Genomic DNA, 18,836 nt, shown 5'->3' on the forward strand with positions numbered 1-18,836 from the left:
TCTTGCTGCCTGTAACTTAAAGCTTTAGCGAAACAAATTGGAATTGCCTTCTGGAGGCCATTGCTATAAATTACAGCCCCAACATCTGTCCACATCTGCAACGTCTAGACAACCCGTCTCGGCTAGAAGAGGGAGGGTGGGGGAGGCTGTGATCACAGTGGGGAGGGGAAGCAAAGACCCTGTGCTAGGGCTTGTGCCAAGCACCCTGGCCCATGCTGCCCCTCTGCTTTTGAGCATGATGCTCCAGCCCAGTCAGGAGGGACTTCCAGGGGCATCCGAGGCAGGAGGAGACACATCTGCCTTCCCCCATTGCAGATTGATACCAGCAACAAATTTGGCCCTTGGAAGTGTTGACTGCTGCTGCCTCCTTTATTGTGTGTTGGAGGATGTGAGGGAAGGCAGCGCCTTCAGGCAGGCTTGTTCCCGGCTTTCCATGGCCCCTGTGCAGTGCTTGCGATAAAGAGGCCTGGCCGTCAGCTGAATGATTGTATTTTTTTTACAGTTCCTAGCGCAAACCTTCTCATTTATATGTAAAGTAGCCATTAGTCATAGCTCTGTTCCCTCACACTGCCTGATGTACAATCACATTTTGCAGTGGATGAATCTTTCCACACAGCTGCTCTGCTATGAATAATCCGTTGCCGGGCCCATAAATCAGAAAAAAATCATGCACCTCCTTTGCCTGATCCTTACACAAAGTCATATATTTTACATGAGGACAAGCTAAATATTCATGAGGCTTTAAAAGGCTGTTCTGACTACAAGGTACTTGTTGGGGTTGTTTTTGTTCTATCGGGTCGGGTTTGGTGGTTTGGGTTTGGTTTTCATCCTTGTAAGAAGAAATCTTACTTTCCCCTTTGCCACCCTTCAGACAGCAACACTGAGCTCTTGGCAATGATCCTCTGGACTCGTGTTTGCTGAAGGACTGATGAATTTGTCATTGCCGCTGTCTCAAGGACAGGCTGATGAAAAGTGCTGCAAACACCAGAGGATGCATCCCAGGGAGGTGGCCAGGCCTCAGAGAGTGAAGGAGCTGCTTGTAGGGTAAAGAGGTGCTTCCAGATCTGTGCTGGGGCACCTGGCTGGCTGGGAGTCGGGGTGCATGTTTCTGTATGTTCCTCAGATGGGTGTTCAACACCAGAGCCTCTGGCAAGTCTGTGGGTGAAACTGGGAAGGCTGCTGACAATGGCTGTAGTCCCTGTTCAAGAAGGTTGTTGTCACCCTGACTCCTTTTAATCCATATTTTAGATAAAGCACTGCATAGTCTATGGAAAGGACTAGGACCAGGGCTTCAGCATCTCCTCCTTCCACGTGGCCAAGTGGATCTGGCGGGAGAACAGCACTATGCAGCCACAGTGGTAAGATGGGAAACTGGGAAATGAGCTCAGGTTTACCTGCTCAGAATTCCTGTGAGGATGCCCAGCTCTCAGGATCTGACCTTTCTGAGACTTTCCCCCACTCTGCCTTGGCCATACAGAGCCTCCAGCGGCAGTGATGATGCTGTTCCTGCAGGGAGGGCCCTCAGGCCCCACAAGAGACCCTGACAAGTGTGAAGACAAGGTTTTTCACCCAGTATCCACTGAATTAGCAGCTCCCCATAACTGAATGGACCAGTCTCATCCTTCCCTGCCCTGGAGCACAATTCCCACCTACCCTTGCAGTAACTCTGCCATTTGTCTGATGGCAAAAAAGGTCACTTTGACTGGCCAGTAAAGAAGTATTTTTTTATATTTCCTTAGTATCGTTTTCCTGACACTACAGTGAATGAAAACAGCTCACCGTGCTAGCAAACAAGTTTGGGAGCAGGCAGAAGATGAGAGGAGGAAGCACATGGCTGGCAGAGACAGGAGAGGGGATGTAGCTCCCCTTTTCAGCAGCACAAGGGGTACAATCAGCTCAGCCTGTAATGTCAATCCACAGCCTGACCGCTGTGGTTTCTCTGCAGAGAAGCCTTTCTTTCTGGTCATCTCCTCCATTTGTGCTGCCTTGCACTTCTCCTTATACCAGGTAATGGGTACTGTCCTGTTCAGTGAATGTAGTTCATACCACATGGGCTTGGACTCTCTCCTTTCGCTCTTGCGTGACTGAGTAGCCAAGTCCCTTTGTCCTAAAAAAGCCCTTTTCCCCCATCCTGCCCCCAGTTTCCCCAGGCCACTGCACACCAAGCCCCTTTGGCTGAGACGCCAGTGCCCTGTGTGAAACATGCCACCATCATGAATGAGCTGGGATGGAGAGGCTGAGCTGGGATATTTCTGGGTGCAGAGGGCCCTGTTGCTTTCTCCACAACCTTGCTTCATGGATGAAACTGCTATAGTGGCTGTGTTCCAGCTCTGTGTATGCTCTTATGCTATCAGACATTGCCTGTGTGCTCACCACTGAAACACACCCTCAATAACAGCTGCTGTTGCTGCCAAGTTCTTGCAGGACAAAGGGAATAACAAAAGGTTCTTCCACTGGAGTGGTCTCTTCTTTTTACTTCCCTTCCTTTTTGCTCCAACTTGGAAAGAACGAAGTCAAGGCACTGCCAAAGCAGAGGAAAACAAGGCCAAGCACACACAGATGGTGACTTCACAAATTTAATTTAAAATCATCCTTTATTATTCAAAATATTAAAATTCAAGCAATAATGCCCAAAGGAGCTGCACTGATTAAAGCTCCCTAATGTTTCATGGCCAAATCTTGCTGCTTCCACCAAAGGTCACAGGGACAAGAAGTGAAACCCCTCTGGACTGCAGAGAAAAGTAGGGCTGTACCTGCTGTAGATCACTTAACCAGTTACTTACTGACCCAATCAGCTTCACTTGAAGCAAAGCACCAGCTGTTCCTTACCCAATTAATGATTGCCACAGCAAATTAACATGGCGTTACACCAGGCGTGGATGTGGTCCGCAGAGTCCGGAATGCACAGAGCAATATGCTATTGCAAAAATAATCACAGTAATATCTTTACCGTTAGGTAGCATCCTTCATCTGGAAGGATGCTGAGGTCCCTGAGCGCTATGTGGCTCACTTCATGCAACGTGCTCTGCAGTGAGGGGGTGGAGGGCAGGGAGGGAGTGTATGGTTGCTGTTTCAGGGGAAAGTAAAGAGGAGCTGGTCAGGGCAGCTCTACTGTGGCAGAGACAGCATTGACCACACGTCTGGTTCCTGCAATCCAAACAAATCATTGCTTAATTGGTTGTAAATCTGCTGAACTCGAAGTGTGCCTTCCCCCTGCCTTATGCATCACAGTCCTCTCCAATGCCTCTCCTCCTGGTGTGTGATGTGACATCCTGATGGCACAGGGCTGCACCACAGATCCAGTGGGTGTCATGGCTTGATGTGCTGGCCATTCTCTTCCTGGTTACAGTGGACACAGCAAGCTTCCGGGTGCAGAGCTGGCCATCCAGCTGCAGTGAGCATCCTGCAGTGGGAAGGAACCACAAGGTTGGGCTGCAGATGCAGGAAAGTTCACATGGCAAGGTGTTATTCCATGCTCAGTGCTGCTGGGCCAAGTGCTGCATCTCCGAGTCCTTCCTCGGTTTCTCTACTATGGTGGAGGCTCTTGCCCTGTCTCTCTGCAGTCATCCTGCATTGTGGGATCCTGCTGCCAGTATGGAAGAATAACCCAGCCACTATCTTCTTCCACCAAGTTTTCAGTCCAGCACCTAAATACTAATTAGTTTTGGCTCCACATAGTTCATGCTTTTATGACCCTCAGACATTAATCCCCTATAAATTACAGTCCAGACAGATCAATCAGCCTGGAGGGCTTTGGGACACTGGTGTCTAGTGCTGAAGCATTACATTTTTCAATTTTCCTACAATTAGGCCAGCAACAGATATTATTGACAAATAAACCATGCAATCAAAGCCTTCATCCTGTCATGCTGCTGCGAAGAGGATCCATTTACATCCCAGCCAACTGCAGGATGCCCAGAGGGAGAAGACATGGGAGAGCCATGCCTCAAGCACCAGCAACCCCTCGTACGGTTACAGGAGCCACCCCTTTGTAATTATAGGACTCCCTCATTATAATTACTGTTATTTATATAATTGTGGTGAGTGTTTTCAGTGCTGTCAGCAGTCTGGAAAATGCCCAGCCTCACTACAGCCAAGCATTTCAGGCGTTTCACTGCTAAGAGTCTGGGCTTAAATTATGATGGCCAAGAGCATGGCTGGGCCCAGGAATAGCAGCCTATGTCCTGGTGACTTGAAAGCTTTATTTGGAAGATTCCTATGCCTTGGGATTGTAGAGGAGGACATAAGGTTATCCCTGCCTCCTTCTCTCAGGCCACTGCTCTGGAAGCATCACACCCTGCATGGGCTGACATTCCCTGTCACCTTGCTGTCATTGGCTGCAGGAGACACTCCTGGATCATGAGGCACCATGTGGATCACATGTCCCTGCAAGGAATCCAGTAATGGGCACATTCTCTGTGTCCTTTGTTTTCTCTCTGATCATCTTGTCTAAAAAGCTGGAGGAGATGAGGTGTTTAGAGAAAGTGAGGGAAGGGGCTGGTACTCAGGAGGTGCTGGTTTTGTACCTGCAGCTGGAAGCTTCACTTTTGTTCCTGTGTCAAACACCGAAATCAAAAGAATGGGTTTAAGCTGTATGTGGGCAAGCAAGTTCTGATGTTTGTGGCTGGCTTCTTTGCATCTGAATAGGAAGAAATTCAGGGTATCTCACTTAAGATGCAGAGTCAAATATATATAAATGCAGTAAGGAAAGGAACCTGTTTTACTGGATGACAAACTGCCTATAAATCAGTGTCGTGTCTGCTGTAGAGAAGTAAAAACTTATCAGGGTCTTACAGTTAGTGCTAAAGACACAAGAAGTAATTCCTCTCTGTTGCTACATGGGAGGTGGTTTCAGCTTTTGGGCACACTGTGAAAAACTCAGGAAAACCGAAAAGAGATGAGGCAAATTTAATAAATCCAAGAGAACTAGAAGTGAGGACTGCCATAGAGTGAGCTGGTCTTTTAGAGTGTGCAACAGAAAGAAAACCCTCCAGTCTATGTGTAGTTGATATTCAAGGGATGCCGATCAATAATTTTTTTATTTTGCTGCTTGGTACAGCAAAGGGAGCTTGGCCCAATTTTCAGGGAAAATTGATTTAGAAACACTATTAGAAAAAAAGCAAAGTGTAAGGGCACCAAAGCACCACAGGAGGATGTTTATGTGAGGAGTTTACAGGATGGCTTTGAACAAACATCCCTCAAGAACATCAGCCTACTTGACCCATTCCAGTGATGCAAGTTTTCCTGTTTCACATCCCCTGCAGACCTTCAGAGCAACTTTCTCTCCGGATGGAAGTCACCTATTACGGTACCCCCACATGCAGGAGTAGGAGGTTCATTTTAGGTTTATGAGCAACAGTCGAGATGAACACTGACGGCGCGCGAGCATGGAGCGCACCTGGAGCAAAAGGTGGGAGCAGCAGAGCCCTCCTGGGGAAGCAGAGGGGCAGGCGCCGACCTCTTCACTCTCGTGGCCAGTGACAGGACGCGAAGAAAAGGCATGAAGCTGAGTAAGGGGAGGTTTAGTTTGAGTATCAGGAATAGGTTCTTCACCCAGACGGTGGTTGGGCACTGGAACAGGCTCCCCAGGGAAGTGGTCACAGCACCAAGCCCGGCAGAGTTCAAGTGTTTGGACAATGCTTTCAGGGATTCTTGGGGATGGTCCTGTGCTGGGCCAAGAGCTGGACTCGATGATTCTAATGGGTCTCTCCCAACTCAGCATATTCTGTGATTTTGTGATTCTCTGATTTGAGGTGCTAACTGCAGAGAGCGGGGGCTGTGACCCGAGATTCAGCCGTACACCCCACGGGTAAGGTCTGGGGCTGTGGACGACCCTCCTTCCGTCACTCGGTTCGTCCCCCGCGCACCCCTACCCGTCCCTCACACTGTCACGGTCCCACAGTACTACATCTCCCGTCGGCCCCCTCTATGGCGGGCGACGCATGCGCCAGCCACCTCCCGACGTGCCCACGCCCCCGAGGCTTGCCGGGATTTGTAGTTCCAGTCTGCGGTACGGGCCCTTGCCGGCCCCACGGCCGGGGACTCCATTTCCCGTGGGCCTGAAGGGCGGCGCATGCGCCGCGCGGGCAGCGGGGCGCGGTGGGGGGGCGCGGGGCAGCGCAGGTTCCCGTCTGCGCTGGCTGCGGCCTTCACCGAGCGGGGGGGCGGCCCCGGCCCGGCCCCGCGGGACCATGGACCCGGCCGAGGCCGTCCTGCAGGAGAAGGCGCTCAAGTTCATGGTGAGGGGCCGCGGCGGCGGCGGATGTGGGCACCTGTGCGTGTGGAGGGGCTGGGGGGGATGGGCGTGGGGTGGTGGAGGGTGGCGAGATGGAGCGGGGGGCAATGAGGAAGGGGACCCGGGAGGAGACCGGGCCTCGGGGCTGGGCTGGGCCGGGCCGGGCCGGACCGGGGGGCGCCGGGCTGGCGGGCGGAGGAGGGTGGTGAGCGGGGCCCGGGGTGGGGGGGTGTCCTGCCTGCCGGGGAGGGGCTGCGTGCCGGGAGCGGGGTCCCCAAATCCATGGAAAAGGAGCACTGGGAGGAGGGGGAGGGAGCTCCAGCTGCCACCTGGGAGAGAAAGAAGTGAAACTGGAAAGAGGCAGGACCTTGCAGAGGGGCCCAGAGGCACCGGGAGGGTTTGCGCATGTAATTCTTGTTTTTTTCCTCTTTATCTGTACACCTCAGACTGTCCTTCCATACGGCACACCATCCCTCTGTAATTTTGTTTTTCCTCCCATTTTCTACCGCGAGAGCTGTAAATACTGACGCTTAAGCGTTTCACCTGCTGCCGCAGCAGCGTATCAGTTCTAGTGACTGCGAAGAGCACGTACATTGTTTAGATCTGTGAGTTGGCCTCTGGCATGGAAAACAGCCTTGGGGGTACTTGCATCCAAGGTACTCTTCAGATGCGGCTAATTTACGTAGATGCGAGGCATTGTGCACTTAAACTGTAGTTTCATTCTCTTTCTTCATCAGTTGATATTTCTAAGTGTTTTGGCCAGAAATGTAAGATTTTAGAAATGAAAACAAACTGCTGCCAACCAAACTGCGTGTAAGTTTCACATGCTCCAAACTGTTCTTTCCCTAAGGATATAATTTAAATGACTGGCAACGCTTGCTAAAAGTTTGTTTTGAATTAGTGCTTCCAGTGGCACAGAATTAAATTTAGGCTCATCAGGAAGAAGGAATTCTATTAAACCTTCAAAACATATGCCCAAAATGAAATTGAGGAAACACTATTTGCAAATTTTAATTTTTAATTGAGCTTTGAAACCACTTGTTTGGCTTTTGTTTTTTGATCTGGAAGAACTTGTTTCTCCTGAGACTTTTTGACCCTTTTGCTAGTAGTCTCCAGGTTTCTCAGATTTATGGAGTCTCAGCTCAGTGAAGTGGGAAAATGCCGTGGACACCTAAATAGACAAGGTAGCAATTAGTAATAATGAATGGCCCTCTTTGGTGCGGGGAAGGCCAAAGGAGTGTCCCAGATCCTGCTGCACTTGTGTTTGGCCAAGCTTGGTAATTACAACCTGCCTCTAGATAGTGAGTTTCACATCCCAAAAAGTTTCTTGTGAAACATTGTTGTCTGCTACCAGGCAGGACTGTGTACGTGCTGCCCTCTCTTCTCATATGCTGCCTTTTTTGCCTGCTGTATTGAGGTTCCCTTCCAAGGACTTAGTCCAGGCCTTTCGAGATTATCTGTAAGATCAGGCCTGGAGGCTGAGGGAATCCCCATCCATCTTGCAGCTGGGCTGTGTCCCACTCGAACAATAGAGCAAACAATAGAGCTCCTTGGCATTGGGAAGAGGCTGGAGCCTGAGAGAGCTGATCTTATGGGAGAGGTGTCTGTTAAGAGCACCAGATAAAGGGAGGAATTACCAAGATCAGGCTGTACTGAGAGCTAAAAGCTAACCTAAGTTCTTCCATGTTTTATTAGAATGCCTCTTGTATGCAAAATGCTTGTAAAATGTGCAATGAAAGATGTGGCTTTCCTCTGTCCACTCTGAACTTTTTGGGGTGTTTTTGCTTACAGGTTGAGAGGAGAGTGAGAAAAGCTTTTGTTTAACACGTCTCAGGCTTTTGCTTTAGTGCATTTCTGTCTAGGATGTCGCTCTTACTTTAATTATGCTGATGTAGTAAAGTTTTGTCAGAGTAGGGGTCTTCTGGTGTTCCTGGAGGGGTGGCACAGGTAGGTTGTTTAGATACGTGAGGTATAAGTTGCAGGTATCATCTTGGCCCTCCTAGGAAAAGTCTTCTTGTTTCTGCCTTTTAGCCCTCAGGAAGTGCTTGGGCACTGCAGTAATGGCACTGGTGCAGTTATCTGCACAGAGGTACCTTGTGCATCCTCTCAGCTAATGCTGAATCATTCACAGTGTATTACCTTGTCCATCCGAGTGTGGGACACGCTTCATGTTCGTCTTCCTTGTTTGGTGGCTCACAGTTTGGATTGAGGCAGGCTTTGCTATTAATTATTGATTTTTCTCAGAGCTTCCCAGGCAGCATTGTAGGTAAATACTCAAATATGTTTTGGAGACACGAGGCCTATTATCAGAAACTGGAGGGATAGTTTTGGTTTTGATGTGTGTTTGGGGTAGGTTTCATTTCATATTGAAAAGCAACCCTGTAGGGGGTAGTATTTTTGTGCTTCTCTAGAAGATAACACTTTTTTCCACTTAAATATGTCAGTACCTAGTTTTTGACATTGACTTTGAGCAGCTCTCTTGAGTCACAAGGTATCAGGCAAGATGGACCTGGTGATTTGTTTTTCATTTTAATATCCAACTCTAATAGAAAAATGTCATGTGGAAACTTCATCCAGTGCTAATATTATGAATGAAACTATTTTGCTTTGAGGCATCTATATTTAATGCTTTGAAAGGCAGATTGTACTCTGTTGTTTTGCTGTATGCTTATGTCTGTGCAACAGGAGTAGAAGGCAGCTGCCTTCTCAGTGGCTGATACTGGCTTGATTACTTGCCAATGAAGCAGTATTACATTTAACTAATAGCTGCTACCAGATTGCTAGTTATCCATGGTCAGTTACAATACGTATAATCTAATAGTTTAAAGTTTAAATCATTTATTTAACTTTGTTTCCTTACTCTACATTTTAATAAGGCCCAATTTATTTCTCGTATAAAATTGCTGTGTATTAACACTATGCAATACAAAGCAGCTGCTCACCAGGGAAGACTTTTTGCTGGTGAATGAGTGTTTTCTATCATGTGTTCTACATGTCATCAGGTTGTTCGTTCATTTGTTTGTTTGTTTCAAATGAAAGGTTCATAGATTAAAAATATGGTCTTTTAAATTATATATTTTCTGCAGCTACAGCAAGGATTTTACCAGAGTGGAACCTGTCTTAGTTCACTTCAGCCCTTTTTCATGTTTGTACAATGCTACAGATAGAAGTACACTCTTTATAAAGTACGGTGTGTAAGAGACTGATGCACAAGCTGAACATGCCCATTAACTTAAAAAAATGCACACAAAAGCCCCGCCCCAACCCCCTTGCCTTACAGAGCTCTGCTTTTATGCCTTCAAGAAATGGAATTTCCATTGTCATAACTGTTTACAAAAGAACAAGAAATTGAGGTGCTGGATAAGTAACTGTCATGTTTGAATAAGTGTTTGAAACTGTAGATACAGTATTTAAAGTATGAGTGTGATAGGCTCAACTGAGACTTTGATTAAATGTCATATAAAGTAAACTACATAAGCCTGCATAGAATAGTAGATATTTTTTCAAAGTAGCTTCAAATGGTTCTGTTAAGTATACGAATGTTCTGATGATTATCTTTTTAATTAAAATGAGAAATCTTTGTTTAAAGTGGCATTCTTTTTTACGGCCTGTTACAGTCTCTGTAACAATCATTTCTTAAGTCTGAACGTTTTTAATTCCAGGAATCCATTTATATAAAACTATGTTTAGACTTAATTAAGGAACAATTCTTACAAAGCTTGTAAATAGCCAGGAAAAAAGGGACAGAAAATAAAACTGACATTCACACTTAACAGAATGATTGTTACAAGGTATGTAATATGCTATAAAAATACAATAAAGCCCTTTTTATAAGAGTTCATATTTTTTGTTCCTCATTTTGAAAGGTATTTAAGAAAAATATCAAAGCTCTATGAAGCGACATCTGTTTTCTTGAATGGACTAGTGACAACTTCAGTTGTATTTAATTAGCAGTGCTGGGAACAGTACCTGACCAGTTTGGGATCCCATATAGGATGGTTGGAGAGGCAAAAGCTTGATATTTAATGAAGTTTCACTTTCTCAGTTTTTACGAATTAATCAATTTGCAATAATTTATTTAATTTCTTGGCCCGTGAATAGAAAGATGTCAATCCTAGCATTCTCCATGAGTGTCTTTTTTTCTGTATTATTCCTAAATTACCATTTTCCTTTTCTTTTTGGATATGATTCTAGGAGGTGCTGATGGACTTTCCAGTTTCACAGGAGTAGCAGAACCTTTTGATTGTCTTTTAAGATACATCTATGCATTGGTTTTGGGGGTTTTTTTGGTCATTGCCAGTTTTTTAAGGGTTTTGTGTGTGTTTTTGTTTTGGTTCAGGTTTTTTTTAATTAGGAAAAAGTCTGAAGTTGATTAATTTTTATACTCTCATGTTTGTAGGAGTTTCCACACAACTGCCAGGTAATACACTGAAGAATAGTCAGTGTTACTGCAGGCTGAAGGGTAATAAAGTTGGAATTTTTTTTCCTGTTTGTGTGTGTATATATATGGAACAGATCGACAAAGGCTTATACTTTAAAAGACATTCTGTTTGCAGTGAATGATTTATGGTGTCAGTAGGACTGGGATTTTTAAGACCTATGATTTGTTAGCTTTGTTTTAAGAAAGCCTTCTTGGAGAACCTTGCGGTCTTCCTAAGAACGTATTTATGTTGTGGACATTGTGGCAGAGAATCCTGAGTATCCAAAGCAAGGGTGTCATGAAAGCAGTGAGAACAATTCTGTGAGCTGGGAGAGCAAGAATGTTGCCTCCTAAATGTGGGCTTGCAAGTCCTGTTTGAGTATTAAATGAGTGCTTAGCTGAAATAGCTCCCTCTTAGTTGGAAATCTGTTGAGACTAGTGTATTGCAAAGAAAATGTTGATTTATTTTCTTCTATCCCAAACTTTGCACTGTAGATTTTTCTGCACTTGGTGCAGGCCTCTGGTACTTCAGGAACTTCACCCTCACTTCTCTGGTAATGTTTCATTTCAGCCACTTTGCTCCATTAAATGTATGCAATTAGAAAAGCAAATGGCAAATTTGCTATCGCATCACTGAAGTATTTAGTTTCATAGACTTAAAAACCCAAATTTGTTGCACCATGCTCTCCACTCTGTAATATATACTATAAACATCAGAGAGAATAGGCTGACCTTAATATTTGCTTCTCAGACTAAATCGCCGCCTTGCAGCAGTTATTTCCCACTGAATAAAAAGTTTAATTTCACGCCCTGATTAGTGCTAGTATGTGCAGGTGGATATTTATTTTATGCAGCTAAACTAATCTGCCTTGGCAAATTATTTGCCAGTCAGCAGAGCTGTAATTCCTCATGAGTATTTGGTACTAAATTATCATTCTCATTAGTAAGATAAAGCAGACTGTTCTAACCACAAAGTTTGGTTTGGCAAAGGGTTTCCTAAATAATCCTTAGAAGATAGAAGGTGTGCGTTGGCCTCAACATTCTCAATATCCTGTAGTGGTTTGTGATACAGAAAAAGGTAATGAGGATTTTAGAGGAAGAAAATAAAATTCTTCCATACCTGTGTGTCATCTCTAGAGGTAAGGTAGGAATGTGCAGTGTTCAGAGATTGTCCCTCTAAGAGGTATCTAATGAAGAAAAAAATAAATGGTCATCTTTGGAGTATTTCTGGTGGCCAACCAAGCTCTGATCTCTGGGCCATAAATGGGATGAAAATATAAACTCCCATTGTTTTACTATTTATTTTTAGTGCTAGCAGCTACAGAGGTAGCAGAAAGAATGGCTTCAGACAAAGTTAAATGGCAAAGGAAACTTTATGGTCTGGTCTCATTTAAAATTCACACTAAAAATATTTGAAGTGGGGATCAGAAGGTATTTCCTGACATACAGATATTGAGTGGATATGCTTGTCAAGTGAATGTGTTCATCCATTATTTTGCTTTCTCTGGATTTTACTGTAATGGTAGTTTGTTTGTATCATAAAACATGTTCATGAAAAGTATTTATTTTCTTTTACAAAGAGCATCATCTATACCTGGAAATTGGGAATTTTCACTGAGACTTGAGTGAAGGGATTCCACGGACCTTTTTTCATCTGCATAATTGTCATATATTCTTGTCATATTCATTTTCCTAGTGATTGCTGCAACAGTATTTAGGGTATAAATGATCAGATCACGTATAAGACCAGTAAAACCAGCAAGCTGAGCAACTTGATTTTGTTGTATGAAAATTTTCATACTAAATTCATCAATGCAGACGGAATAAGCCGTTTCCTCACTTCCTTGTCTGCTTACATTGTGTCATTTCAAACTCCACGTATGCTGGTGAGATTTGTGTAATATTTAACTATTCTCAGTGGCAAGCTTAACTAGTGTTTCAAATACTGAATATTTTCTTCAGTCTTCCTCATTTCCTCCTTACCATTCAGGAGATGCTCAGCAAGCCATATTCTTTATATATTTTAAGTGATTTTGCACATAAGGGCTGAATCCACTGTGTGTTCAGCTGTGGAAACTGAAAATGAGTTGTAGCATAGCAGAGTCCAGTGGCTGCAGCTAAAGAGAAAGTGCTCAGAATACAATGAATAAGCAGTCCAACATGAAGCTGCTTCATTGCCAAGATGCTGATCAGTGCGAGAAGAACTTCTCGATACCACAGAAATGGTTGACAGTAAGCGTCCTGGGAATTTCACTGATTTTTCCTGCTTATTCTCTTTTTCTGAGGTCCTGAGGAACTCTGGTCTTGGACAAATACTACTGCTGCTTGCAGAAAGAGAAAGCTGAAGCTCAGAAATTTGCCAGGGGTCATGGACTGGAGGAATTTGTGTAGGGTCTTATGGTACACTGATGAAAGAAAGCAGAATACAAAGAAACCAGTTCTTCTAATAGCTAGCCTTGTGCTTCTGACCATGTTTTGGTTAATTTTACAATTGGCTAGCCACCTGTTAAAATAACACATTTTATCATTAAACAAAATTAATTTTAAAAATGGCTTGAAACTGTCTGACTTTAATGGGATCTGAATATTCTTAGTTTTAATCTGCCTCATGAGGCTTGTCTTTCTTCTGGGAAGTACATTGTTACATCATTAAAATATCATCCCCTACTGAGAGAGAAATCGGTCCCATTCACTAAATGGCAATGCTGAAACAGTGACAAGTATTTCTAAAAACTGCATTAAAATTCATTTTTTTCTCTTTCATGTGCAAGTTCCTTGGTTCCATTAACCAATGGGTGCTCAGCCTACTTGCAGCCGTGTGTGCACAGCCAGATTTGTTATCCGGGATGGCAGAAGGGTTCAGAAGTGGCAATGATGACTTTTAGTTTTAAATTATTTCACTTTTCTTCAGTGATTTTTCTTGGAAACAAATGATTGATCGTTATTTTGCAATCTCTAGCTGCTTCTGTTCCTCCTCTGTATTAAAAATTGAGAAACATCTGATTTAATTTCCCTCCCCCCACTGCTGAAACAGGGTCTTGTGCATTCATCTTGATGAGAGCAACAGAAAGGAGAGAATAAGGAAGAATGGGAAAGCTCGGCAAGGGGTCTTTCCAGTCTTCGTGAGGGAAGGACAGAAGTATTTACAGTCTGTGAGCAGGAACCATGCAACCTCTTGGCAGAATCCACTGGAGTAACCAGTTTGGACTAGAAGCAGCAAGAAGTCTAGTGCTGGTTTAATTTCCTTCATCCCATGGTAAGAAGGGAAAGGTTATGGGCACATACTATGAAGGAGTGAAGTTCTTAAGTGCAGTTGTATGTTAGCAGAGCAATAATAAGTGTACTTCTGACTTTAGTCTACATGGGCCCATCTTCTTCAGAAGCATGTGGAGCAAAACAGATCTGCAGAAGATGGTAGAGAGGGAATTTGGATGATACCAGTCAGTGCAGAACTCTGGTGTGGTTTTTGTCAGCTGACTGTGTGCCTACATGGGATTTTTCTGTTTGTAGTAGTCTCTCATGATATTTCCAGCTTAGGTCATAGTTATTCTTACAGATTTGAGGGGGTTTCTTTTTCCTCCAAATGTAAGAGGATGGATTAAACACTGTGGAAAAAGGTGATGGCAGTTTTTGCTTGGCTACTAATCAAGGCAGGACTATATTCTGACTAGAAAAGAAAGTCAGAATGTTTCTATGCTTGCTCGTACAGCAACTAGAACAGTCTCTGGTTGTTTCAGAGAAAAATGGTCTAGCATGAAAGTCTGTCATACAATGTAGTCACTCTCCCTCTCTACACACATCGTTTGTAATTTATTGTGAGAGCGATGCAGAATGGAGCAGTGTTTATGTGGGAGTTGCTCTTAGTTTATGGATAGTTGGCCTTGAATTCTGTCTGTTAAGAAGAGGTTGGCAGTTCTCCAGGGGGGTTGTTCATTGGGTCTGCTAAATGCCCTTCCTTCTTATATGCCAAAACTCTCAGCGTGATTGAGAAATGCAGCCAGCTATCATTCACCTCCTGCAAATTAGAACAATGAGAAGTGGGTGTAGTCTCAAGAAATGAATTGATCTTGTTTAGAAGATGGGTCTTGGAAGCATCTCAACAGTTTTCTGAAGAAGTCCAAACAATGTTAACACTTCCTTCAAATGTGAAGGTGTTTTCTGTTGCTAATATGTTCAAAAGGGAAAAAAAAAATCTTTATTCCCTGTTCTTTTTGTATTTTTTTTCCTTTTAATTTTTTTCTTCTCTTGACTGGTATGACTCCAGTGAATTGTGTTGCTCTAGTACTTTGTTACAGCTGTTGTTTATAAGCAAGCATAAATGTCCTGCAAGGTTTTTGCTGACAAGAAGGTATTTCTGGATATCTATAATCTCACTCACCTAAAAATAAGACTTTCTGCAGACACTATAGAGAGCCCATCAGTGAGAAGGCACATCTCTGTGTGGGATTGGAACAGGTCTGGTGTTGCATGGGTTCAAGTCTGATACTGGCAGACAGTGTACTCTAGAGCTTTTCCAAACTACTCCAAGCAGCTCCTAAGTGGAATTCTCTTTGCTATGCCATTGTAGAGCTATTCCAAACTTGACTACTTTGAAAGTTAGAATCCTTGTTCTTATTTTCCAGCTTAACTCCATTCATGGCTAATTAATTTCCATTTGTTCTTGTGCCAGTGTCGTCCTTGAGCTTAAACAGCTTTCCTTGTTCCCCTGTGTTGATGTTTGTGGAGAGCAATCGTATTCTTCTGAGCTGGATCTGATCAGGCTAAACCAACATTTTTTAATTTATTTTTCTTTCTGTCATAGGAAATTTCCTGTAACTTTTGATCATCTTAGCAGACCTTTTTAAACAGCTGTGGAATGTGGTTAGTCTCCCTGAAACTTGAATGACCAGAACTATGTAGAACATTCCAGGAAATATTTTATTGATTCCTTGTACAAAAGCAGTAATCCTAATATCTCTCTTCTGGGAGTGTTTCCCTTTATACAATATCCTACAGTAGTATTTGCCACCATTGTGGCCGCATTGTATTGGTGAACCATCATTATCTAATGAGTAACATATCCCAGGACCTCTTTCCCCTCTTCTCAGTTACTGAGTTCCTAATTTATAATGGAAATAATGTAACATTCTGATTTATGTGCATCTAGTGTTTGTTCTGTTACCCAAATCTTCAAGATGCTGTGTCCTATATGTTTGACATCTCTTTAATTTCATTAGCACATTAGTAATTCTTGGGGTTTTTTTAGCCATTAGTAAGGATATTTAACATTAATTTCAAGATTAATATTAAATTTCAATAAGGATCAATCTCTGTACAGCTTGATGGTTCCTTTTTCAAAATAACCTGTGATCCTCTACTCTTTCAGTTTCTTATCCTCCTTACAATTGTTGTATTAATTGTAATCCTCTCCATTTTAACTAGTAACTTCCTACATGTCATCTATCAAGTGCTTAACTACTTCTCATTTGTCTGGACTTCAGTGATCTTCTTAAAGAAGAAGATTGGGTTAGTCTAACACTAATTCTCATTTGTTCTAAATTGGGAATAGATTTACTTAGCCTCCCATGGTGACTGTTTCATTTTGGCAATAGTTATCAGTACTCAGTCTCAGTAGACTTTCTTTTTTTGGGAGAGAGGACATAACTGTTTGTCTGTTTGTGTTTTGTGTGGGTTTTTTTTTTTTTTTTTTGCCAGTTAGTTATTTTTGCAATGTTTTAGACTCATTCTGGCTAGTCTTCTGCATGAGGGGGCTACCAGGGGCTGCCCATTAGGTGTCTTCAGCTGCTTCTGTTGCCCCCACTTCATCATAGTCCTCAAAGACAACAGGCTTTGGTACTTGGCTGAAGGAGGAGTTTCCTCTAGCTAAGCCAAGGAAAGGAGCATTTTACAACCTGTGCCAGTCCCAAGGACTTGAAAACTGTCATAGAGCTGAACTCAGTACAGGGCATTTAGATGAGGAAAGGAAATTTAATATATTTTGCTAAGTTCTTGAGGCAATTAGTTATGAATTCCAAGTTACTTATGATGGGTGAAAAGGTCCTGCACTGTAACTGTAGCACAGTGCTTTGTGAGAGAAATGTATTGGGACAGAATGTCCGTTCCTGCAAAAAGGAAGTGTTTTGGTTACTTTAGTGAATAGGAAAGTGTTTGGCTTGAGTGCTGGAGTCTGCTCAGAAGGCAAGAGTTTAGTAGCTAAGCAGAAAATGTGGTTGACTGCTGGAGTCTGCTCTTGAAAGTGTTTCCTTCTCTTTAGAAAAAAAATGGTATTCCTCATACAAATTTGTCTACTTAATGTGTGAACTGCAGACTTCCTTTTAGGATAGTTGGCACAGACCTGTAACCCATCTCTTCTGCATAATTTTTTGTCTGCTACCTAAAATTTAGCAGGAGATCGGGAAGGTGAAAGTTAACACTGTAGGTCCTTTTGCTGATTATGGAGATTGTCGTTTTTCAGACTTAATTTTGTTTACCTTGGCTGTATTTTTTTTTAAGTACAGAATTTTCTATTCCTGGCACTCTAAATCTCAGTGAAAAATTAGAATCCAGGTGAGCTTTATGACTTTTCTATGGACTTAAAAAAAAGAGACAAGATAGTTGAAAGGCAGCAGCTTCATTTTATTGATCTCTAGACAGGCTTCCAGCTGCTTGTTTTATACGTAATGCTTGCACTGTGAATGCCACTGTTCTTGTTGGATACTTACCTGGCACGAGTTCAGACAGTAGCATGAGAAATGGAGCTTCTCTTTTCTTTACCACAGATCTTGCAGTCTTAAAAGAGATTGGATACAGGACTCAAATTTCATACTTAAAATGTCAAATGGTTGTGAAATCAAGCATGTTTTTACTTATGGACATGAAGGGAATCTCTACACTGCTAGAGTAAGCATGTTTGGAGAGCTTGCTGTTACTTTGTCCAAAGATTAATGGAGTGCTGTCATGGGTCTCCATTTGGTTTTCAATACTGTGGCTTAATATTCTTGTGAGCCCTAAAGAAGGTATCCAGGTGTTTCATGTTACAAAAGTAGTTTTCCTGGTTGCTGCTGCTCTTACAGGATATAAAAAACCTTTGTGTCTATTTATCTGTCAAGGAATATAAATAGACATCCTCCAGTGGGAGTTGGTTTTGAGCAGATCTCAGTCGACGTACTCAACCAGATTCATTAAAGAGCTGGAGTAGCCATGCTCACCACGTGCGGGGAACTCATTAAGTTTGCAGGCAGTCAGAGCCTACTGTTCGAGAGCACTGTGTCCTTCTGAAGGAGTTTGTGTCAAACTGTGAGACGTGACAGTCAGCTGACTTAGCGTTCGTTCATTCCTTCTCCAAAATCTCACAAAGGACACACTTAAATATTGGCAACTCATAGTCATAGGAGTAGAGAGCTCTTGTTTTTTTCTCCTAATAACAGTGAAAGATTTTGAAATCCTGTATTTGGTTTTGTTGAATTGGAGTCCACAGATCTAACAGTGCCTTATTTTGAGTATTGCTTTGGGCAGTGGAGTATGGGATCTGTTTGGGCCATGAAGTTGTATATTCTGTAATAGGAATTCAGTTTATTGCTGTAATGGATGCAAACTCATTACAAGTTCTAGGCCACAGGGGATACTTTCCTTTGCTGTGGAAGTCATCTCAACCGGACAATCTTCAGTGCAACTGGCCATGCCCTTCCCTGTCAGTGACTGACAGATCTAATTCTGCCTTTGTAGCCGAGAGCCTGTTAGTTAATGGAGTCGTGAATATTGTTACTCAGAGGCAACCTTCAGAGTATTAAAATACATTATTCCTGTTGTTCTCTTGATATTTATCAAAGAAGGTGTTGTATCTAATGAATGCAATATTATTGTCAAATAAATACTGTGTGTAGATCATGAGTTAAAGGAATGGTAATATAAGTAGCTTCACTGTTGCTTTGCAGTGACAGAAGAGAGATGGGTTTAGCTTGCCTGTTTAAAACCTATGTGATGGAAACCCAGAGTGAATGTCCTCTCTGAGGGAAAAGAAAGCATTATGAGTTATATGATCAGATTAATAAAATCCTTGGTACATATGTATTTCATACAGGTCTCAACTTTTTTCCCCCCTCATTTCTTCTTACATGAAATGGAGAAGCAGCAGTACTGCCTTGGAAGTACCGTAGTAGGTTTCCTTTTATAATTATCATTCTTGACATATTTATCCTTTCT

At 43.0% G+C, this 18,836-nt stretch overlaps 1 protein-coding gene across 5 annotated transcripts in view; it reads left to right on the plus strand.

Annotated features, from left to right (window-relative positions):
- Nucleotides 1-6,102: 6,102 nt before the first annotated feature.
- Nucleotides 6,103-18,836, plus strand: part of BTRC (beta-transducin repeat containing E3 ubiquitin protein ligase) — a 121,785-nt gene continuing 109,051 nt past the window's right edge. For 3 of the 5 annotated variants that reach the window (XM_032694594.1, XM_032694596.1, XM_032694597.1), the window contains exon 1: nt 6,110-6,239. In XM_032694594.1, the coding sequence (XP_032550485.1) occupies nt 6,192-6,239 (48 nt within the window). In that variant the 5' untranslated portion in view covers nt 6,110-6,191. Of the gene's footprint in view, nt 6,240-18,836 lie in introns of all 5 variants that reach the window. The other 2 variants (XM_032694598.1, XM_032694595.1) reach the window with 2 other exon arrangements.

This window comes from Chiroxiphia lanceolata, chromosome 8 (assembly GCF_009829145.1).
Source record: "Chiroxiphia lanceolata isolate bChiLan1 chromosome 8, bChiLan1.pri, whole genome shotgun sequence".
NCBI lineage: Eukaryota > Metazoa > Chordata > Aves > Passeriformes > Pipridae > Chiroxiphia > Chiroxiphia lanceolata.